We start from the raw sequence: 25167 nt of genomic DNA, 5'->3' as shown, positions 1-25167 counted from the left end.
CAGTGCTATCGCATCTGGGCTGAAAAAAGGCGTGAAATGATTGTCTGCTCTGACAGAAGGTGGGGCAACTGATGACACGGCTTACAGGGAATTACAGTCCACAAAGGGGGTGGCTTTGCATCAACGAGAAACACAAACAACTGTCACAGACAGAATGGACCCCTCAAGGATCGAACTCAAAACCCTAGGTTTAGCAGGCCATTGATTTCATGGAGGGCGGGAGGAAGCAAATGAATACAAAACAAAATCGAGTCTATTTCTTGTTTTGATCTACTCCATCTATCTTTTACACCTTTAGGGTGGCAGCAGACGATGCAGTTTGACTGCTAGCCACTGTCAGCTCCTGGGTGCTCGGCAGAAGATGTTGCATTATGACTGCTAGCCATTGTCGTCTCCTGGGTGCTCGGCAGAAGGAGTCTGCCCAGGCGCCTGTGACTGATCTCACCAAGGTCGGTTAAAAGAGCACCCAGGAATACGACAATGAAGGCTACCAATTGTAACGCATTGTCTGCTGCCCACAGGCAAGGAGCTGCTGCTGTGTAGCAATGCAGTCCCACGTCTGCCAGTTGCCCAGGTGCCCCTCACCAAGGTCAGTTAAAAGAGCACCCAGGAATATGACAACGATGGCTACCAGTCACAACGCACCATCTGCTGCAAAAAAGCAATGAGCTGCTGCTGTGTAGCAATGCAGTCTCAAGTCTGCCAGCACCCAGGAGACTTACAGTGACGGTCAGCCGTGCGGGTTCCATGCTTGCCATGGTATGGAGTCTGCACAGGTAACCCAGGAAAAAAAGATGCGAAATGATTGTCTGCCATTGCTTTCACGGAGGGAAGGAAAGGTGGGGTGGGGGTGGGGCCGACAACATTTACCCAGAACTACACGTGACACTGTTTTTGCCCCATCAGACACTGGGATCTCAATCCAGAATCCCAATGGGCAGCGGAGACTGCGGGAACTGTGGGATAGCTATTCACAGCTACCCACAGTGCAAGGTTCCGGAAGTCGACGCTAGCCTCGGTACTGTAGATGCAGTCCGCGGACTTAATGCACTTAGAGCATTTTGTATAAACTGTATAAAAAAGATTTCTAAAGAACCGACTTCTATAAATTTGACCTAATATCATAGTGTAGACATACCCTGAGTCACAGCTGTCATGTCAATATCCCCCTCTGAGAGGTGCCTTCAGCAGTTCAAAAACTGCAACTGAAATGTCCTCTACTGTCATGCAGATGTTCTGCCTATTTTGGGACACAGGCAGAGCATGAGGTAGAGACGGTCATGCAGATGCTCTGCCTGTGTCCCAAAATAGGACAGAACATGAGGTAGAGAAGTTCTTCCACTCTGTCAGGGTCCGTATTTTCTCCAACTGCTGGGAACACATGGACCCAAAATGGATGTATTTGTGAACTAAAATCACTCAAAATGCTTCCAATCAACCACCATAGGAGAGACAGACAATTCTCCCACAATCTGCTATGAAACAACTGTCAGCTGGCAAGGACACTAGGAATTCTGGGATACGATAGTATACATCCGCAGAAGCTGAAGCTCTGACTTGTGTCTGCATATTACAGAACGGATGCAACAGCATGATTGTGAAGCCCAGGTTTCCACTGCACTGTGGATAACTCAAGCATGGGCTTGGAAACATCAAATCCACAAGCCCGGGTCCCACAGATCTGGGCTTAGTGTGCAGTGTAGATGCACACTAGGAGACCAGGGTCCTCTCTTATGCTCTACCACAGACTTACTAGGATGAATGTGGGCTTACACCATCATTTTTGGATGCAACAATCCTGAGTTCTGTGTAGAGAATTCTTCCCCCCGCCCCGTGAGATTTAATATACAATGCTTAATCTCATCAACACATTAATTTGTTTGACATCAGTCAGATTTACTGGATAACATAAAAATCAGTAGAGACAACAGAGGACTGTTTTCATAAGCTATGGTTCAGAGGCCATACTTGATTACAGAGTTATCTGCAGATAAAGTTAACCGAAGCACTTCATTAGACTTTACTAAAAATGTCAGTAAAATGTAATTGACTGCTCTAGATAATGGTCCATTACTTAAGTAGTTATGTACTCTCTCATGGACATGATGTTTCCAGAAGCACACAGGACTTATTGCTAAAAGTTACATAAAATCTAACATTTGAGGCTCCTTACTCTGGCAGAGATCATGCCTATTCAGATCCATGCATGGAGGGAGCCCTCCACATCCAAGTCTTCCCTGTGCAGTGTGATAGCGAAGCTCTCCACAGCCTCACAGCATTGTGCCCACCCCTTCTGGACCCTCTGGAGGGCTGTCAGTGTAGTCCAAAAGGGAAGTTAAGAATGGACAGGAGCAGTACTGGCATAAAGGATGCACATCAGCCTCCCACTGGCCACACAGAAAAAAAACAAACCTCAAAAGTTAGTACAGCTCCAGCCTATAGTAATTTTTTAACATTATCCCCATCTTCCTGTGTATGGGAAGCTACTGAGAGCCAGAGCAGCAGCAGGCATAGATGGCCCCTCTGCAGATGGCCCTGGATTTCCAGGAATCCTCCAGGTTTGAGAGTGGCAATGAAGAGGAATCTCCAAAAGGATATCGTCATAGATCCCCAAATAGAAAGTCCCTTCATGGATTTTGCTGCAGGAGGGGAAAATTCAGGCCTTTGCTTGTTCAATTTGACTCCCAGGGTAGGGAATGCACAAGTGGCTTTTCTGACATAGATGCCCCTTTTCTATATGAATTAATGATAAAAGCAGTGTAGCAAACACATGCAGAAAGGATCAACTGTAGGGGTAGCAGTTAAATGGAAACCAGAGAAAAGGGAAGAATGCAGGAAGAGAGAGCAAGGAGGAAGCAGGAGAAAAACACATGCAGAAGAAAACTTCCAATTTCAGTATGGTAGGCTTTAAAAAAAATCATTTGTGATGTTTTGGACAGGATCCTGTTCCCATTCCTTCTCTGGCCTGTAACTATTTATTTTTTCCTTCTCTCTCAACCTGCTTTGGAGGTACATCTGCCAGATATTTTGGTCCTTGAGCTAGCAAGCCCTGCTAGGTACTGCAAAGATTCAATATTTCCCATTGTACTGGTAAATTACAACAAGTGCTCACATAATGGAAAATACGCTTTTTTAAAAGGATTATGACAGAAATACAATTGAACAAATGAAGTATGGAATATGTGAATATTCTAAAAAAGAAAAATGGATTACACAGAATTACAGTAAGAGTAGGAAGTTAAGGTACAGATTTTCAAGAGTAGTTGCACAACTGCATATACAATTATCGTATTTATATGCACAGATCTGGTAACTCTGTGCACATAGGTATATTTGTACTTAGAATTGCCTGATGAGCAACTGCATGACTAACTTTCGTAAAATCTGGCCCTAAGTAATATATATTATATATACATATATATGCGCAACTCAAGGAGATTACTATAGAATAAATCCAGCACTTACTTAAAATGCATCTGTCAGAAGAATTTCTAGACTCTCCGTTCATTAATGGCCTGGTTTTCAAAGATGCTTAGCACCAACAGCTTCTGTGGGTGGTCAGCACTCCTAATAATCAGGCCATAGTTTGCAAAACACAAAACAGATACCCAGGATATTAGACTAGGACTGCCTCCAAATATAGTGAATATTATTGGAGAAGTGAAAACAAGGATGTACTGTGTCCTGAAGATATGAAGAACTTGGGATAAGAATGATTTGTAATCCTATAATTAGATATCTGGATTCCCACATATTCATCTACAGTCACAGCTCATCTTGTTACCCAAACTGATGTGTGGTGATAAGAACAAGAGCAAGATCAATGATGATTAGCTGGTTTTACAGGGCAAAATTTTACTAATCTCACCTCACACCTCAACATAAAATCCTAGTTATGTTGACATCAGCAAGGGAAGGCAACCCTACTCATTCAACTCTATTGTAATTCATCACCTTTTTTATTCTCTTTTTGCAAATTATGTGTCTGTGTATCCCTCTTTTACCGGTGTGTTTTAAGTAAATATTTGATGCAAGAAAACAAAAGCCAACAATATAATATATGTAAACAATATATCTTAAGGTAAAGGAACGAAAATGCTGAAAAAGCTATTCTGACTAACATAAAGCTAAATATCTCTGGCAAAAGAGTAAAGAACTAAATAAAGAGACAAAAGCAACCAGAACAGGGTGTATTAAGGAACAATAAATTGAAAGTCACAATTCTACCAGAAAAACTGTCACACTACTTCTTATAAATGACACTGAAAGACACTTTTTCTTGTCTTTCAGTTTACTATATTCATTTTATAGCACTTCATAAATAAGCATTTTACTGTTACCCCCATAAAGAGGGGTTTCCAGTGTTTGTGTGACTTTCACAAAGCAACAGAGGGGAAAGCAATACTTAATAGTAAAATTCTTAAAAGGACATCTATTTAAAATCTGTAGCCATTATGAAAAAAAAGTTAAGTTGTTTTAAGTACTACATCTGACCTGACAATTTTTGCCACACATGTAGTACTTGAAACTTAATTTTTAAAATTCAATTTGCCTACAGATTTTGCATAGATGATGCCCTTTAAGAATGTGAATAGGTTGTACTTAAAAGGATTCACACTGTATTACAACAAGGCAAAGACAGTGGTCTCAATCCTGCTCATATTTACACCCATGGAACTCCATCTAAGACTAGTCACACATTTCTCATATACTTGAAGGGTAAGTGATGAAAAAGCAGACAGATGACTGATAAAGAGCAGATCCAAAGCTAGATAGAAAATTTTGTCTGTAAACAGCATAATAGGATTTGTGCTCAAATCACACAACATTCAAGAGACAGCTTACTTTTATCACTCAAATATTTTGAAGTTTACAGCAGTTACCAAAAAGTCAGTGAACATTACATGAATATACCCAAAATCTTGCATGAAGTTAAACATCCAACACATAGTACACCACATTGGTTTTAGACATCTGTCTTTGGCAAAGGAAAGCTCAACCCAGATGCAACCTCTGCTTTCTAGTGCAATCCTGGCTCCACAGTCAAGTTTCAAATTGGCTGCTGGGCTGACAGAAGCACAAAGACGTAAAGCGAAGTCTCAAGGTGAAATGCCTATTCTTTATTAAAAACTCAAGTAAAAACACTTTGAGCAGGAGAAACTACATGGGGTTGGAGAGGAAAACAAACTTCTACAGCACACCTTCACACTTGAGGAAGAACGTAGGGCACCATCAGTCACTTTGCATTTGCTAATACAGATAGAGAGTAAGTCTGCACAATTTATACATCTATTAGCAATACCTTCACTCCCTGCCAACACCCTGATGACTGAAGAGTGGGACACCAGAAACGTACATCATGATGGGGCCTGCAGAGTTCTCATGCATGTCAACACCACTTCATCCATACTGGGGGAAAAATGGATTTGGGGCATTTCAGAGTCAAAAAGAGTGGGGGAGAGAGGGTGTACAGAATAGGAGGAAGTAAGGGATAAAAGCATTTCACTCAGAGTAACTCAACCTAGACTCAAAGCCAGAATATCCCTACGTTCAATCCCTTGCACTGGCCACTGAATCACATGGCCATCTTTAGAAGATTCTTTTTTAAACCAAATACTTTGTGTTTTTTTAAAATGCAGACTTGGGAAAACATATGCAGAAGTCAGATCAATAAAATAATCTGGACTGAAAGAAACTCTTCACACACGCTAAGTCGAACAATAAACATGAATAGATCTGTTGATATAAGTTGTCTTCAGATCAAGTATGAACAAATCTTACTTTATGAACATTAACAAATTTAGAACTCCCACTTGTCTCTTACCCATCGTTATATAAAATTGTCTAAGATGCATTTGCAGCATGAAAAGAAAAACAAAAATATTGGTTATGAAATGGGAAAACAAAATACAACTTATACTGAAGTAAAAAACAAAAATAAAATATATTTCAGTATGAACAAGAAATCACATGTATACTTTTTGTCTTCAGCTTTATTAGACCTACCTGATTTTCAGATAAGTCTTAATGATATGAAACATACAAGAACAAAAGAACAATTTTTAAACTGACAGAGAAGGAAAAAAGGTACCTTTATGAAAAAGTTATTAAACGTACTGAAGCACTAACCTGCATGAACACAAAACAGATATAGCTATCAAAAGAAATCAAAATGTGGATTTAAAAATAATGGAAGTTTCCAAGAAAAAATGAAGTTAAAAATCTTTGCCTCCAGCACTTATGCTTGCTTTACTCTCTATTTAAACATAAAGGAAAATGGCCATAAATACTTATCTTGATTCACTACTCACCTTAGGTGAACATTGTATATGTGGTTCTCCTTCAGGCTTTAATCCAATTATCTAAAGAAAGGGTAAAATCTCCATAAACAGCTATTTTTCTGTAGGAGTTGTACAAAGCTGATTTTTAAAAAAACATTATGTACGGGAGACATTTAATGTGCATTTACACTTTTGACTATGACATTAAAATGGTATTACAGGTTTCCCTGGGCATCGTGGTAGGATTTCTCTATTAAATGTGTTCAGTTGACAAGCAACTAAGTTTCCAGATTCCAGGTCTACAGTCCTAGTAAAAGGGCATAAAAACTGGGGTCTTTCCAACTCAGACATTGTTACCAACAAAAAGGTTCTCTGAGGTTAGCTCAGACCTTCAGTTACAGCTGTGTAGTTTCATTTCCTTCAGGAGGCTTGCACATGTGTTATTAATTAGACCTTATTTAAAAAAAAACCACCTTGTTGATGCACAAAACTAGAATAGAATCCGTTGTTCACTCTTTAGTTACATTGCTTCTGAAGAGCATAAAGAGGAATGAAAACAGCAAAAACCCCACAAACATTTTCTCACTACAGTAAGCAAATATGACTAAATACACATAGAGACCAAACCTGGTGAGTAAGAAGGTACCATTTTGACAGAGTCCCATGGACTAGAACCATACTAAGATCTAAAGTATTGATGAACTACTCCTCAAAATGGTTTCACTAGTCACAGCCAGTAGCAGTTCACTATTCCAAATTAAGCATGCAACATTACTGGCTGAATCTAGGTGGTACGTCCAGGTAACTTGCAGTCAGCTAATGAAGAGTAGAATATTTTACCAACATCACCCTGCAATATCATTTTCAACACAATAGTTTCAAAAAAGTTAAAGCAAGCACATTACATTCTGGTTTATACTTGCATTCTGGAAATGTAAACAAACTTTACTTTACACTGAGCTTTTTCTTTTACAAGGCAAGAGTAGCACCCTTGTATTTAAAATTGGGCTTCCAGGTGTTTTGATCCATGGAAACCAAGCCAATATTCTTAAGTATTAGAGATTTAAACAACTTGCCTCCTCCCCAATCCTAAATAAAAATGGTTAGTTATTTCAGTAAGTTGCACTGTTTCATAGAGAGAAATTGAAGGAAAAGCCAAGACAAATAATTGAGTCATTCTCTGGAATAAATTTTTATAAAGTTTTAGTTGGGAAACTAAGATTTAAACTTAAGAAAACCAGAAAGAAAATTCTATGCACTTACTCTATTCATTTTCACAAGTACACATGGAGTTCCTTTAGCATAGCCAAAAGTGTCATCTTCCACTCCAGAACATGATCCAAGCTTAGTGCGATTAAACTGACATGCCTGCTTAACAGCACGATCTTCATTCTGCTCAAACAGTTTTCCTGCGGTACATGCTATGTTTTTGGATTGTTTTGAATCATCATAAGCTATAAAAAAAAAATATTTCTAAATCTATTGGTGTTAACATATTCATGCAACCAATAAGTACACAATCCTACAGTAACAAACTACTTCTCAAGGTCCCTTATCTCGACATAAATGTGTAAAGTTTTCAGCTTGAAAATAAAATTAGTTATTTTCCTCCATACCTTTTCCTATTATGCAAGACAGCAAAAACTATTTACAGGTATTTTTGTCACCAACAAGTGGTGCTAGAAGTTTTATATTCATTAAATTACTGAGATGCCAAATTAGTTCCCCCAGTTCTCTTTTTGCATAGATATGGCTCTAAAAACTGCCAAGCCTTTTCATTTCTCTAGAAATGAGGAGACAGGTATAAACTGAGCAGATGTAACATACAATGGAAGGATGATCCAGTCTGGGGAAATGGACCTACAAAATCCACATTAATTTTACTACAGGACAAGAGTAATCAGAAGATATAAAATTCTTCCCAGTGGTTGACATTACTGCTATCAAAAACTTCAGTTCTACTACCCTTAACGAGGGCAGCATATAGCTCCTGGCAAAGACCAGATATGTCAAGGAAGGCAGAAATTCACTTATAACCACAATTAAGGTAACCTGATCTGCTGAACTGTTGGAAACGAGACACCTTCCCCCAAAGCCCTCCTCTACTAGGTTCTTTCTCAATCATTGTGGACATCACCCTGCCTTCACACCCAGGTGTCATCTTTAACTCACATCTTCCTCTAGGTCTTCATCTCTTGCCAACTCTTTCTGCATATAATCTAAGATATCATATGACCCTTCTTAGCCATCCAAAAAGTTAAAACTCTGGTCCAAGTCTCCAACATCTCACATATCAATTACCGCAATACCTTTCCCAGGGCCTTGACAAATGCAGTCTTGCCCTACTCATATCCATTTAGAATGCTGCTGCAAAGAGCATCTTTCTAGGCAATTGCTTTGACCATGTTACCCCTCTCTTTGAATCCCACCTCTGGCTCCCCCTTCTACATTGCATCAACTATAACTGCTTGAGTTTACTTGGCCAATCCCCACCCTATCTATCATCTCATTCATTATCAAGCAGTTGATGATCACCTCCAATCGGCCCAGGATGCCAGCCTCCACTGCCCACTTGTTAAATTTTCAAACAAGTACTTTCATGCTCTCTTCCATGTTGCCCCACACACTTGGGGAGGCACTCCCCGTAATCATAACCAAAGTTACCTCATTATATACCTCCTAATCCCTTCTCAAAACTCTCCTTTGTTATGACACCTACAAAAAACTTGATGTTTAGGTATGCAGAGACCACAGCCTATTATGCTGATCAATATTCTTGTATCCCTGTACTCCCCCTTTGTAACCATTTGTTGTTTCTTATCTTATACTTCAACTGTAGGCTCCTTTGGGCAGGGACTGTCTTTTTGTTCTGGTGTTTGTACAGCACCTAGTACAACGGGGTCCTGGTCCATGACTAGGGCACTTAAGAGCTACAGACATATGAATAATAATCAAGGCCAATATACAAAATAGCTTGTCATGGGTCCAAATTCTGGGTGATATGAGCACTCCTGCCACAGAAGCTCAGAATCTTCTGGATAACAGTATTCACCCTATAATTGTGACCCTACATGACGAATCTGGAGAGCTACAGTCTCAACCAGCACTTATCTCTTTTCATTCAAGGTTCTGTCTGGTAGAGTTACCCAGTGCAAGAGGCCACGAGGCCCAACAGTCTAAGGCAGAATGTCTTGCAGTCATTTGGAGGTCTTTACCCAAGCTTAAGAATAATTTAAAACTTATTATGAAATTATTCTTACGGAAGATGTACAATCATTAAATCTAGAGTTCAGAGATGTACATACGAACTCCAACACCTGTATCATTGTGGAAGTGGACTGTGAGTGAATACTTAAGCCCAAAGTCTAGAACAGCTGTCAGACTGTCTTGACTTTTGAGTGCTGAGTGTACCCTTTAAGATGATCAGTCCTTTGCTTAGCCAGTAGTCAAGATACAGGTACACATGAATATCTAGCCTTCTCAGAAGGGGCAAGAAATCATATTTTGTAACAAAGATCTGGCAGGAAGGGGCCTTTACTCTGCTTTCTTAGAGAAACTCCTACTCTTCTGGGACCCTGATTGCTGAGCTCACATTGCTCCAAAAGGCTACATGGCTCATAAGGATAAGGTGGTGTGATCCGTTAGAGAGTTCATATACTAGATTCCAAAAAGGCGCTATTAAAGATCCTTGGTCCCTAAGCAATTGTCAAGATGTGGACTGCATTTTAAGATATTGAAAACCCCAGCTATAGGTCACTAAATTGGATTTGGTTCTCTTCCTGTTAGCTATTTGTCCAATTTTGTCTCAAATTTGATCACAGCTGCATTTATTGCTAAAACTATAAAAAGCAAATGTGCAAAGTAAACTGAAAAAACAGAGGGTTTTGTTGTTGTTTTTTTAAGTTTAGATGCTATGAGTTTTGGAAACCCTAGCACAACTAGCAGCAAGTATCAGTCTTTGAAGATATACATTCTTCACCATTACCACAGAAACAGCTCTTTAAATCAAACCGTTCTGTGGCAGTGTGCATATTCAAGCTGAGACGCTGTACAATCGTTTTTTATTTAAATTGAGAGTATTCAATTACACAACTAGGATGACAAATTCAAATGTCACCATCTCAAATGGCATTCTTGTTGGTAGTCTCAGCACAACAAATGATTCAATGAGAAGAATGAACAACTTTTTCACCCTGTAAATACTTCCTCTAGGACAGGATTCAGGCAGACTGGGAGGATAGCAGAGGGGCAGCTTAACAACTGTAGCACAGGTGGCAGCAGTGAAAATGGGTAAGTAGAGAACTTAAAACAATAGGGTTGCTGATCCGTCACTTGTCTCAAGTTCACCTAAAACCCCACCAAAGTAGGCAACAAGTAAGTGGTGCATTGGTAGTAAAATACTCTGGCTTGCTGGGGGCAGGTGTTACAGCAAAATGCAGGAGTATGTCAACTTTTTTCAATACATTTCTAAAAATATCTTTAAAAGGTTAAACATTTCTTAAGCAAAACAGTGAAAAAGTCTAAATTTCCCTAACTTTACAAGATCGGCTGCTTCATGGAAGTAGGTGACAGTGCTAATAAGAATAAATAGTCACTAAACAAAACAAAACAAAAAAGATATATACCTCTACTAGCCAGCAGGGTCTCGTTATATAGAGTTAAACAGAACATGAAAGTGAAATTAAATTGTTTGAATCATATATTATCTACAGGCGTACAGTATGCTACACGTTAACTACGAGATTAAACGTTTTTTCCCCATACTTCTACTATGTTATTCCAACTCAGTAAACCTTGATACTCCCATATGACCTCCTCTACAAAAGATCTTAACTCTTTCCTACACAGTCCCAGGCCAGCGCAACCTCCTCATGTACCATATAAAAGACGGTTACTCACCTTTGTAACTGTTGTTCTTCGAGATGTGTTGCTCATATCCATTCCAGTTAGGTGTGCGCGCGCCACGTGCTCGTTTGTCGGAAGATTTTTACCCTAGCAACACTCGGTGGGTTGGCAGGGCGCCCCCTGGAGTGGCGCCGCTATGGTGCCAGATATATACCCCTGCCGACTCATCCACCCCTCAGTTCCTTCTTGCCGGCTACTCCAACAGTGGGGAAGGAGGGCGGGTTTGGAATGGATATGAGCAACACATCTCGAAGAACAACAGTTACAAAGGTGAGTGCCGTCTTTTCTTCTTCGAGTGCTTGCTCATATCCATTCCAGTTAGGCGATTCCCAAGCCTTACCTAGGGCAGTGGGGTCAGAGTGAGACGTTGCAGAATGTAAGACTGCGGAGCCAAAGGCAGCATTGTCTCTGGACTGCTGGACCAGTGCGTAGTGTGATGCAAAGGTGTGGATGGAAGACCAGGTAGCCGCGCAACATATTTCCTGGATGGGAACATGGGCCAGGAAAGCGGCAGATGAGGCTTGAGCCCGCGTAGGATGGGCAGTGAGATGGCCAGTCGGAATGTGAGCCAAGTCATAGCATGTCCGGATACAGGATGTCACCCAAGAGGAGATCCTCTGGGAGGAGACAGGCATGCCCTTCATGCGCTCTGCGACAGCTACAAAGAGCTGAGGCAAGCATCGGAAGGGTTTGGTCCTCTCAATATAAAAGGTGAGAGCCCTGCGGACATTCAAGGTATGTAGCTGTTGTTCCCGATGCAATGAGTGCAGCTTTGGGAAAAAGACTGGTAGAAAGATGTCTTGATTAACGTGGAAGGCAGAGACCACCTTAGGGAGGAATGCTGGGTGAGGTCGCAGCTGTACCTTGTCCTTGTGGAATACCGTATATGGGGGATCCGCAGTCAAAGCTCGGAGTTCCGAGACTCATCTAGCCGAGGTGATAGCGATGAGGAAGGCTGTCTTCCAGGAAAGGTACAGCAGCGAGCATGTGGCTAAAGGGTCAAAGGGGGGACCCATAAGCCTAGCCAACACCAGGTTTAGATCCCAGGTAGGGGTCGGACACTTGACCTGAGGGTACAGCCGCTCCAAGCCTTTGAGGAATCTGGAAACTATGGGGTGAGAAAAGATTGAACTGCCAGTTTCCCCAGGGTGGAAGGCATAATAGCTGCATGATGCACCCTTACAGAAGAGATCGCCAGGCCCTGCTCCTTGAGGGACCATAAATAGTCCAAGATAATGGAGACTGATACACCTTCGGGGATAGAGTTACACTGAGCACACCAGTGGGAGAAGCGCTTCCACTTGGCGAGTTATGTCGTCCGCGTGGAAGGCTTTTGCTTCCCAGCAGCACCTGTTGTACTGAGGTGGAACAACGCAACTCAGATTGGTTCAACCAGACAGCAGCTATGCTGTCAGATGAAGAGACTAAGGGTCCGGGTGGTGAAGCCTGCCAACTCCTGTGTTACGAGGTCCAGGCATAGTGGCAAGGGGATCGGGTCTGCCACAGAGAGGTCGAGCAACAGGGTGTACCAATGTTGTCTCGGCCATGCTGGAGTGATCAGGATTAGATGGGCTCTGTCCCTGCGGAACTTGAGTAGGACTCTGTGGATGAGAGGAAAGGGTGGGAAGGCATAAAATAGGTGCCCCTTCCACGGAATTAGGAATGCGTCCGAGAGGGAACCCGGGGAGCGACCTTGCAGGGAGCAGAACACTTGGCATTTCCTGTTCTCCCGGGAGGCAAAGAGGTCTATGTGGGGAAACCCCCACTTCCAGAAGACAGAATGGAGAATGTCCGGACGGATGGACCACTCGTGAGATAGGAAGGATCTGCTCAGTTGATCTGCCAGAGTGTTCCGGACTCCTGGGAGAAAAGACGCTACCAGGTCTATTGAGTGGGCTATGCAAAAGTCCCATAGTTGTATCGCCTCTTGACAAAGGGGGGGGAGATCGTGTCCCTCCCTGCTTGTTTATGTAATACATGACTGTTGTGTTGTCTGCGAACACTGCAACACAATGACCCTGTAGATGGCGCTGGAACGCTTGGCACGCCAGTCGGACTGCTCTCAGTTCTCTGACATTTGTGTGTAACGCCAACTCCCGAGATGACCAAAGGCCTTGAGTGCGAAGGTGCCCTAGGTGAGCACCCCAGCCGAGAGATGATGCGTCCGTTGTTAGGAACGTGGAAGGCTGTGGTGGATGGAAGGGCAGACCTACACACACCAGGGATGGCATCAGCCACCAGTTGAGGGCGCCGAGGATGCTCGGTGGAATTGTGAGTACAATATCTATGGCGTCTCTGCCTGGACGGTAGGCTGAGGGGAGCCAAATCTGAAGGGGACGCACGCGCAATCTGGCGTGCTTTGTCACGAATGTGCATGCAACCATGTGACCGAGGAGGCCAAGGCAGGTGAGAGCTGAGACTGTCAGGAAGCTCTGAAGTCTTTGTATAAGTGAGACTATTGCCTGAAAATGAGGTAGAGGCAAACTGGCCATTGCAAGATTGGAGTCCAGAGTGGCCCCGATGAACTCTATCCTTTGCGTAGGCACTAGAGTAGATTTTTCCAAATTGATTATCAGGCCTAGACGTGTGAATAGGTTTTTGATGATGCTCACATGACTGGTGACTTGTGCCTCGGAGGTCCCTCGAATAAGCCAGTCATCGAGGTATGGGAAGACGTATTCGACAACGATGGAGGGAGGCGGTGACTACCGCCATACACTTTGTGAATACCCGAGGGGCTGTGGAGAGGCCAAAGGGAAGGACCGTAAACTAATAGTGTTGATGATTCACCACAAAGTGTAGATACCATCTGTGCGGAGGGTAAATTGCAATGTGGAAATATGCATCCTTCATATCGAGAGCGGCATACCAATCTCTGGGATCCAGGGAAGGGATGATGGTCCCCAGGGATATCATGCGGAACTGGAACTTTTTCATGAATTTGTTCAGTCGTCGCAGGTCTAAGATAGGCCAGAGGCCCCCTTTCACCTTGGGAATTAGGAAATATCGGGAATAAAACCCCTTGCCCCTTAATTCCTTCGGTACCTCCTCTATAGCTCCCATTGTAAGGAGCCTCCGAACCTCTTGCAGGAGGAGTTGCTCGTGAGAGGGGTCCCTGAAGAGGGACGAGGAGGGGGGTTGAGAGGGAGGGGGTGAAATAAACTGAAGATGGTATCCAAACTCCACCATGTGTAGGACCCAAAGATCCGAGGTTAATCGAGACCACGCAGGGAGGAACGGGGAAAGGTAGTTGTAAAATTGAAAAGGATCCTGGGAGACAATTGGTACACTGCTCTCGGGCGCACCCTCAAAAGTTTGATTTGGGTCCCACTGTTGGCTTGGTGGGAGCGGAATTGTTACCCCCTTGAGGTCCAGACTGATGTCTGCAGTTGGTATGACCTTGCCTTCTGGTAAAGTCTTGTCTTGGCCTAGGTGCGGGGTAAGGACGCTGAGGTTGGGAGCGGAAGGATCTTCTTTGAGTCTGTGGCGTATGCATTCTGAGCGAACGCATAATTACGCGATTGTCTTTCAGACTCTGTAGCCTAGGGTCCGTTTTCTGTGAGAATAGGCCCTGGCCATCAAATGGCAAGTCTTGTATAGTGTGCTGAAGTTCAGGTGGCAGGCCTGACACTTGTAGCCATGATATATGTCGCATGGCGATTCCAGAGGCGACCGTTCTAGCTGCCAAATCGGCAGCGTCTAGAGAGGCCTGTAGGGAGGTCCGCACTACTTTCTTTGCTTCCTCCAATAATGCTGTAAATTCCTGGCAGGAGTCTTGCAGGACCAGCTCTGCGAACTTCCCTACCGCCTCCCAGGTGTTGTAATTGTATCTACTCAGCAGGGCTTGTTGGTTTGTTACCCTGGGCTGGTCCACACTACGGGGGGTAAATCGATCTTAGATACGCAACTTCAGCTACGTGAATAACGTAGCTGAAGTCGAATATCTAAGATCGGATTACTCACCCGTCCACACCACGCGGGATCGATATTCGCGGCTCTCCCTGTCGATTCCGGAACTCCGTTGGGGGTGATGGAGTTCCGGAATCGATATAAGCGTGCTCAGGGATCGATATATCGCGTCTAGATTAGACACGATATATCGATCCCCGAGCAATCGATTTTAACCCGCCAATACGGGCGGGTAGTCTGGACGTAGCCCCTGAGTTGGAGGCCTCCCACGGAATAGATTTTCCGTCTCAACAAATCCATTCGCCTAGCCTCCCCTGATTTCGGTGCAGGGGCTTGTTGGCTGTGGCGCTCCCGCTCATTGACGGTCTGTACAACCAAACGAACAGGGAGGGGGGTGCACATATAAGTATTCATACCCTTTGGAGGGCACCATATATTTCCATTCAACCCTTCTGGCTGTGGGCGGGATAGATGCTGGGGATTGCCAGATGGTGTCTGCCTTAGCCTGGATAGAACGAATGAACGGCAGGGCCATTCTGGTTGGTGCCTCTGCCGACAATATACTTATCACCGGGTCCTCCACCTCTGGAACTTCCTCTACTGGCAAGTTGATATTCTGGGCGACACGCCACAGGAGGTCCTGGTGTGACCTGAAGTCAATTGGAGGTGGGCCCAAATATGATGTCCCCGCTACCGCTTCATCTGGAGAAGACGACAATTAAAGTCCCGGGATGAGTGGGCTCCCTTTTCGTCTGGGGCTTGAAAGCCTTGCAGATGCTGCACTTGTCTGCGAGGTGGGATTCGCCCAAGCACTTGAGATAGGAGTCGTGAGGGTCTCCTGTAGGCATCGGCCGACGACAGGCCGAGCACGGTTTGAAGCCCGGTGAACCGGGCATGGGCTCCGGTACCGGGTGAGGGGAAGGGGCTAATCCCCGATCCCTCTTATCTATATACAATAACTACTACAAAGAACTAATAAAACTAACTAACTAGAAATATAGAATATTGAACTATATACACAATAACGGTTAGAAACGAGCAAATAGCTAGGGAGGTGGAGATCAGCTAAGGTAAGAAGGAACTGAGGGGCGGATAGGTCGGCAGGGGTATATATCCGGCACCAAAGCAGTGCCACTCCAGGGGGCGCCCTGCCGACCCACCGAGTGTTGCTAGGGTAAAAATCTTCTAACAAACGAGCACGTGGCGCGCGCACACCTAACTGGAATGGATATGAGCAAGCACTCGAAGAAGAACTTCAATTTCTTCCACCAATTCTCTCTTGAAAATTCACTTTGTTTAGTTCTCAAGGATTGTACCATCCAATGATAATGGAATACTATGAACATCCAGTGTAGGCCAGGGGTCACATTAGATCAAACGCTGACATTCAAAGAACAGATAAAAAAAAGTGAACTCCAGGAACTGTGTACTCCAGAAACTGATCCCAAAACACTGACCAGCCAGGCTTGCCCTGTGTTACTCAACTGCAGAGTACAGTGCCCCAGTAAGATGATGTTCAAGTCAGGCACATGACACTGATATTGAACTCCATTAATCCTGTACAATAATCACTGGGACTTTGAAATCGATTCCCATACTGTCACTATACTACCTCTGGGGGATTTTGCCAATATCAGTGAGGTGAGATGCCTTCAGTAAAAAAAAAGACGACAAAAAAAAGGTGCATTGTACAAGACATCCACTGCAAGGATAGATTCCACCATCCAAGAGGTAGAAGCCCAGAAAGACCTTTGCCTCTGAAAATCTCTTACCACAAAATACTTCGTAGTCTTTGATGGGGGTAACAAAATAGCTGGATATGTGTATGATCTTGGAAAAACTGGTTCCTTCAGAACAAACTCCCAAAGGCACTGACCTTGAATTAGTACACTAGCATAATCTAAATCTAATGAGAGGCAGAGTGGCAAAGCCTGGTGAGAATCTGAGGGGAAGACTGGGACTGAAAACCAACAGGGTAGGGAGGAGCATGTGAAGACAGACTGGACAAGGATCTAGGATGCAGGGAGGAAAACTGACATTGACTGAGCAAAGAGAATGGATGAGATTGGATGAGGCATCCATGAAGGGATAAAAACTGGGAACCAGTGAGAACAGGGAAATATATGTGGGGGGGGGGCACTACTGGAGGTCTGAGTTGGGGAGAGTGACAGATCAAATGAGGAGACAGGAATGAGGAGAGTGGAATTGGTTGGGTAAGAAGAATGGGACTGCGACAAGGAGCCAGGGATTGGGGAGAAAGTCTTGGGACAAAGACAGGTTAGCAGGGACCCCTGCCCGATTCAATGCATAGGTTGGATCTTCTTTGGGGATGAATTACGGTTGTAGAGTAAAGGTGACTTAAGTGTAGGATGCCTGCTTCATTTATTGCAGCAGTTGGAAGGTGGTTAGTGAATCTGGCAGAGGACTGCGGGAAAGGAAAGGATGGTGTCCTGGTAAATGCTGCCCTGGAGAACTGGATCCTATCCTTGTCTCTGTCACTGGAATTCCTATGTGATGCTATATAAGTGGCTTAAACCAAACTTTTTAAAGGTGGTCACTCATTGTATTCCTTATCTTCTGGGTAATGAGATGTTGGGGTTTGATTTGTGGAAGTCCTGAGCACTCTCATCTCCAATTGACATCAGTGGAAGCTGTGCTTGAATACATGAAGTGCCATATAAAGCTAAGTACTCTGAAAAATCAGGTTCTAGGTTTCTCAGATCGGACACCCAAAACTAGTAGATACCTTTAATTTCACTCTCTCTGCACTGCATTCCCCATCTGTACAGTGGGAATAATAATATCCCCTCATCCCACAGGAGTCATGTGAAAATAAATTCATTAATGTTTGAGAAACAATCATACTATAGTGGTGAGCTCCTGGAGAAGCCTTGAGGCAAACTAATAATTCAGTCTTCAGAACAGGGTTTGACTAGTGTGCAGTAAACAAGGCATGGGCTACACATTGAAAAACAAGGAGAATACACAATATTGAATAGCCTTATTAATTGAGCACCTTTCATTCTGTGCACTGAATGAGGAGACCTGTGGAAACATTAGCATGTGATCATGTAATTAAAGACAATCGTGGTACCTATGCACAAAGGGGCCGAATTAAGATTGTACAAACAACTTTAATTCTGGCACTTCCTAACTTTTGAGTGCTTGACCTGGAAACCTTAATAATGTTATTTTAGCTTAGTTTTTCTATGTAACATATAAAAACAGAAACCAACATATTACACAAATAACTTTGCTATTCATTTACCTACCCTTTGTCTGATATAATCTTTTCCCACACACTAACTTCAATTTTAATCTCGTCATGTTTTATAAACCTGTAAAATACCACGCACCATTATGACATTATATATAAAAAGTAAATAATACTATTTAATTGTCTGCATGCAAATTTATTTCTTTAACCAATTTAATGTCACTCTTAACTATGCTTGTGGCAAGCGGATTCAATTCCTTCCTCAGCTATCCAAGCACACTACCTATTGACGTCAGCGAAGGTTGCACAGCTGTAAATCATGGTAGACTTTGACCAAACATTTAACTCTGGATTCTGTTGTATTTACACTGCTACCCTGATAGAACAGAACCCGATATAACATGAATTCGGCTATAACACGGAAAGCAGCACTCGGGAGGGGGGGGGGGCGCTGCGCACTCCGGTGGATCAAAGCAAGTTCGATATAATGCGGTTTCACCTATAATGTAAGATTTTTTGGCTCTCGAGGACAGCGTTATATCGGGGTAGGGGTGTATTTAAGGAATGAAAAGCAGAATATATACATTTTACTGATCTGTAGAAGTCTTTCTGTTCAGAATGGCCATAGTTAAAAGTATATTAGCAAATCTAGCAAACACTGTCACAAATCAGTATACAATTTAGAGCAGTGGTCCCCACAAACTTGTTCTGTCACTTACCCCTTACCTGTAATGGAACTTGTCTGCACTGCTCGGGAGCCACAATTGGAACTGTGGTTGGGGCCTGAAAGCAGAGCTGGGGGGCCCTGCCTCCCTACCCCCCCAAACATTTCTCCACACCCCCCTACGGGGGTGCACCCCAGGGCTTGGGGACCATTGATATAGTTAATAAATGTTAAAGCCTACAGAATTTTCCCTAAAGGAAATCAACTGAATGTATTTATAGCTACAAACCGTCCAAACACTTTAAGTTTAATTAAACTACTTGTAATGTAAAAAACATTCTACTTACATTTTAGAAATTGTTTAAGGGTAGAAACATATTCTGCATATGACTTGGAGTCAGACTTATTAAAATAAAATTCCAATGCAGTGACTGGCTTTGGTGAAATCATAAGTCCTTTTAAGAAAAACAAAAAGCAAAAGTCAGATATTAAACAACTCTTTTCATCCCCACCCTCATTTCTCAGAAAGACATTTTAAAAATTGTAAATAGACTATCTAGTATGAAATTTCAGAATTATCCTTATACTGTACAACCATATTTTGAGGGTAGATTTTTAAAATCAATTTTCAACACCAAAATCTAAATTACAGTCTAAATAAAGTTACAATTTAAGTGCAAGCTATAATAATTAGAATTCATAATGATCAAAACCCAAATGATTGAGAATAGAAAAATTAAAACTGCAGGCGATTAGCTAAAGTATTTTACTGATTACAGTTTTACTTTGTACTTTCCATATTCACCAACATTATACCAAGGCTTCTTTCTTTAAAAAGAACATTTTAATTTTTAGACTAGTGCTGAGTAAGACAGTCCAGTGGACAGCTTCCATACCTTCAGTTTACTTACTCGGTATTTCTACATACTCTTAGTTTCATTATAAATTTGTTATGTAATGGAGACACTTCTGTATCTCCTGTGCATACTTTTGAAACCTACTAATTTTAAAGTGGTTTATAAAGTCAAACATGCCTTACATAGTAAAACTGGATGCTATTATAATTTTAATTTCAGGGTGACCCACAGAGAACAAAAGAGGACTTGCACCTTAAAAAAAATAAAATAAAAACTTAATAATGTAAACAGATGGCCTGAAAGGTCCCCGAGCCAAAAAAAACCACATTGATTGTTCTTTTCACCCTTCTTCCCCACACACCAGAAGTTCAGATTATGTCTACCTTTGAAAACTATAGGCAGCAGCAAAACTAGCAGGATGAGATAGCAAGCACTGAAGAAACAAAACGATCTACTGAGGATACAATTTTTATTTGAATAGTTTAAAATGGTTTGTTAATCTATATAACTAGAAAAGAAAAACCTTGTAGATTTTTTTTTGGTTAAGGGTGTAATATCTGCCCACTCCACTCTTCAATTAAAATCTGAAAAAGGCCACCACACATTTTTTGGCAAACCCGGGAAGACTAGACACACAACATTCTTGATATTTCTAAGCTGAAATATTAAACAAGATTCCCCCACCCCAAAAAAGCGTGGGGTGGGATGGAGGCACTTCTCAGGCCTTCTTTATACATCATAAAAAGGAAAAGGATGTAATGAAATCAGTTTTCCCCTCTCTGTAGGACACTTTATATATTAAATAATAAATGTATTATATATAAAAAAAGAAACTTATCAGAAAGAATATGGAAAGTACAACTACATAGACCAAATCTAACAGTGATCCACTGCAAGCCCTACGTGAAGACACAGAAAATGGTGCAGTTTTTTTTTTAATTATTTTTATAAACAATAGGGAAACAGTTTAGAAAAATTAGAAGTTTTTGGAGAAGGAATGAGTTTCAGAGGCTAACACTTTATATATGCCTTTTAAAAATGCACTTCTTGACTCATTCACCTTTTCTGTGGGGTTCACAAAAGCACAGTTTCTCCCTCACCTCAGCAGCAGTTAGTTAACTATTTCCCAGGGCAAGTCTTATCTAAATGCCAGTATGACAGTCTGATACATGACACTACAAACCCCATTTTGCATGATGAATGCCATTTTGACTGTAAACTGCACTGTACCTTCACTGTTGCCTTTTAACCTCCATACTGAAGTGGGATTCCATGAGGTGTCAGCAGAGGGCTAACAATGGAGAGCAATCAAGAGTCATTAACCTGGAGGGCATTCCATTCAAATGGACACTCTCTAGGACAATAAGCTAGCTGCACCCCAGAACCATTAGTTATCCCAGATGGGGCTTTAACTAAGCAATGTGTCACCTGACAGGAACCTGAAACCCCGGGGGGAGGGGTGGGAGTCACCTGACAGAGGGCACTTGGAACTTTATACAAAGGAGGCGCTCTCAATTTTCAAACTAGACATTTTAAGAAAAAAAAAAAAAGAGACCAGTACAAGGTGGAAAGATGGACAAAGAGCAGAGGAGAGCGTAGGCACCCTGGAAGGACTGACCAAACTCAAATGGCTCTGTGTATAAATTTTGGTTGTTTTCTCATAGATCTGTCTCTCTCCTATGCTTTGTCTGTGAGTAAAGTGTGTGATTGGCTTAGAAATTCCTTTATAATGTCTGTGATACTTGCTTTAACTGTCACTGAAGCCTTGGCTACACTGGCACTTTACAGTGTTGCAACTTTCTCGCTCAGGGGTGTGAAAAACCCGAGTGCAGCAAGTTACAGCGCTGTAAAGCGCCAGTGTAAACAGTGCCCCAGCGCTGGGAGCGCGGCTCCCAGCGCTGTAAGCTAATCCCCACGGGGAGGTGGAGTACGTGCAGCGCTGGGACAGCTCTCTCCCAGAGCTGGTGCTGCGACCACACTCACACTTCAAAGAGCTGCCACGGGAGTGCTCCCGCAGCAGCGCTGTACATTTGCAAGTGTAGCCATACCCATAGTGTCCAAAGGGTGAGACAGTAATCCAGAGGATCCACTGTATCAGAGGAACTCTGGGAGCCATGTAACTGAAACTGGGGAGGCATACAGAGAACTAGCATTAGTTTCAGAATGGAGTCCTGTATCTTAGAAAGAGTTGCTATATCTGCACCCCAAGGGCATGCCAGGAAACCCAGAGCATGAGAACGTGACTGGATTCTGTCAAGGCTAGGGATGTAAATATCATTTTAAAAGTTAATTGTTTAAATGATTAAACATTTCATCAGATGTATTCAACCACGAAAGCTCATGCTCCAATACGTCTGTTAGTCTGTAAGGTGTCACAGGACTCTGCTGCTTTTACAGATCCAGACTAACACGGCTACCTCTCTGATGCTTAATCTTAAAACAGACATTGCAAAAGGCATGGAGTACAACCACTTTTAAATTTACCTTCCTTCACACCACCCCCAAGAAAATTCACAGCCTACATCAGGGCTCGGTAACCTGTGGCGCCCAGCTCGGCAGGCCAAGCACCCTGGCGGGCCAGGCCAGTTTGTTTACTTGCCCAGTGGCCGTGGTTCACTGCTCCAGGCCAATGGGAGCTGTGGGAAGCGGCGAGGGCCAAGGGATGTGCTGGCCGCCACTTCCCATCGCCCCCATTGGCCCTGATCAGCCGAACCTGCGGACATGGCAGTAAACACACTGGCCTGGCCTACCAGGGTGCTTACCCTGGTAAGCCGCATGCCAGAGGTTGCCGACCCCTGGCCTCCATGATACTAGGATTGTCAGAGCCACTGTGCAACTTCATCAGAACATGGAACTGATTATATAGTAAAGGATCTAGCGAAGGAGATCAGAAGTTTATTTTTTGGTGAAGTTTCAGGATTTTTTTATTTACTTTAACTGTTTTATACACTGGAACATTCTATGGTTTTAAAGCTTAGAGAACCCTGCTGAGAACAACTAAATACCAAGGCCCTGAAAAAAAAAAAAAAGAAGCAAAATTACTGACAGGACAATGGCAACGTTTTTGCTCAGGGATTGTATTGTGTTGGCGGGCTTAGATAAGAGAAAGTTAATCAGTGTAATAAAATCCACAAAACATCATGCCAAAAAGGAAAAACAGGAGTAAGGTTGCAAAGACATGATGATATGAAAATAGTGTGGATAGCAAATACTATGTAAATTGAACCTTGGGAAAGCATATTGCACAGGTTATGGAAAACTTAATACTTAATTTTTATTGGAAGAAAGCTCCTTAATATGTATTGTGGGCAGGCATAAGAAACCAAGTGAACAGGGCCCAAATCAGAGAATACTGGACCAGAGACTGAGATGACCATCATGAAGTATGGGAGAGCTTCCCTGTAGTCCAGAACTCAGTAACTGGGGACCCTATCTGTTCTGTTATCTGTTTATCGTCTGTCAAATATATGATCAGAAACTATAAGTGACAACGATTGCCTGAAAATTTATAAATTAAGGCAAAAATTGATTAAACCTGAACTGGATGAACTTGTTTCCAACCTTTTAACACCTCACTCAAATTCAGAAGAGGGTGATACTGACTACAGACAGTCCAACCTCCTTCCCCAAAGTGTGGAATGTTCAAATACATATCTGTATTTTGTGCCATCATACAGGCCCATGTCTAGAATCCAGAAGTCACACACTGGCTGGCTCTGTGTTCCAGGTAAAACTGTGATTATAAAACTATTCCCGTTTCAGTCAATGGGAAAGTTAGGACAATGCGCAGCACCTTTGAAAATCCAACCCTCAATCCTTCAAAGAGAGTTATCCGGATTACTTATGCAAGAGCTCACCTTCTCTCAAAGGGGCAATTTAAAAAAACAAAAACAAAAAAAACTATTCAGCATAAGCAGGGCTGTCAAGGGATTAAAAAAATTAATCATGAATAATAGCACGGTTAAACAATATTAGAATACCATTTATTTAAATATTTTTGGATGTTTCCTATATTTTCAAATATATTGATTTCAATTACAACACAGAATACAAGTGTACCGTGCTCATTTTATATTTATTTTTATTACAAATATTTGCACTGTAAAACACAAAAGAAATAGTATTTTTCAATTCGCCTAATACAAGTACTGTACTGCAATCTCTATCATGAAAGTTGAAATGTAGAATTATGTACAAAAAACCCTGTATTCAAAAATAAAACAATGTAAAATTTTAGAGCCTGCAAGTCCAATCAGTCCTATTAGTCCTACTGTTTAGCCAATCGCTCAAACGTTTGTTTACATTTGCAGAAGATAATGCTGCATGCTTCTTTTTTACGTCACCTGAAATTGAGAACAGGCGTTTTGCATGGCTCTGTTGTAGCCGGTGTCGCAAGATATTTACATGCCAGATGCCCTAAAGATTCATATGTCCCTTCATGCTTCAATCACCATTCCAGAGGACATGCTTCCATGCTGATGACGGGTTCTGCTTGTTAACTATCCAAAGCAGTGCAGACTGACGCATGTTCAGTTTCATCATTGGAGTCAGATGCCACCAGCAGAAGGCTAGTTTTCTTTTTTGGTGGTTTGGGTTCTGTAGTTTCCGCATTGGAGTGTTGCTCTTTTAAGACTTCTGAAAGCATGCTCCACACTTCATCCCTCTCAGATTTTTGAAGGCACTTGGGTGGAATGCTATAGCTATCTTCTTTGCATTTTGTCAAATTTGCATTGACAGCGTTCTTAAAACGAATAATATGTGCTGGGTCATCATTTGAGACTGCTATAATATGAAATACATGGCAGAATGTGGGCAAAACAGAGCAGGAGACATATGATTCTCCCCCCAGAGGGTTCAGTCAGGCATTATTTTTTTAACGAGTGTCATCAGCATGGAAGAATGTCCTCTACAACGATGGCCGAAGCACGAAGAGGCATCTGAATCTTTAGCACATCTGGCACGTAAATACCTTGTGATGTCAGCTATAAAAGTGCCATACAAATGCCTGTTCTCACTTTCCGGTGACAATGTAACTAAGAAGTGGGCACCATTATCTTCTAAACAAACTTGTTTCTCTTGGCAAACAACAAGTGGCTGAACAAGAAGTAGGACTATGTGGACTTGCAGGCTCTAAAGTTTTACATAGTTTTGTTTTTGAGTACAGTTATGTATCAAAAAAAATCTACATTTGTAAGTTGCACTTTTATAATAAAGAGATTGCACTACAATACTGGTATGAGATGAATTGAAAAATACTATTTCTTTTGTTATTGTTTTTATAGTGCAAATATTTGTATTCTATTTAAGAATCTACCTCCCTTAAATCAATGAGAG

The 25167-nt window shown here is 42.3% G+C and overlaps 1 protein-coding gene across 2 annotated transcripts in view; it reads right to left on the bottom strand.

The window, feature by feature from the left end:
- Positions 1 to 25167, bottom strand: part of ATP1B3 (ATPase Na+/K+ transporting subunit beta 3) — a 73262-nt gene that overhangs the window by 15758 nt on the left and 32337 nt on the right. For both annotated transcript variants that reach the window (XM_050966149.1, XM_050966151.1), the window contains 3 exons: positions 19324 to 19431; positions 7545 to 7735; positions 6312 to 6362 (listed from right to left, as the gene is read on the bottom strand). In XM_050966149.1, coding sequence (XP_050822106.1) covers positions 6312 to 6362; positions 7545 to 7735; positions 19324 to 19431 — 350 coding nt within the window. The remainder of the gene's footprint in view (positions 1 to 6311; positions 6363 to 7544; positions 7736 to 19323; positions 19432 to 25167) is intronic.

Source organism: Gopherus flavomarginatus, chromosome 8 (genome assembly GCF_025201925.1).
Source record: "Gopherus flavomarginatus isolate rGopFla2 chromosome 8, rGopFla2.mat.asm, whole genome shotgun sequence".
NCBI classification, from domain to species: domain Eukaryota; kingdom Metazoa; phylum Chordata; order Testudines; family Testudinidae; genus Gopherus; species Gopherus flavomarginatus.
Note: the sequence above shows the minus strand (reverse complement) of the source record. Positions and strands in the feature narration are given on the sequence as shown.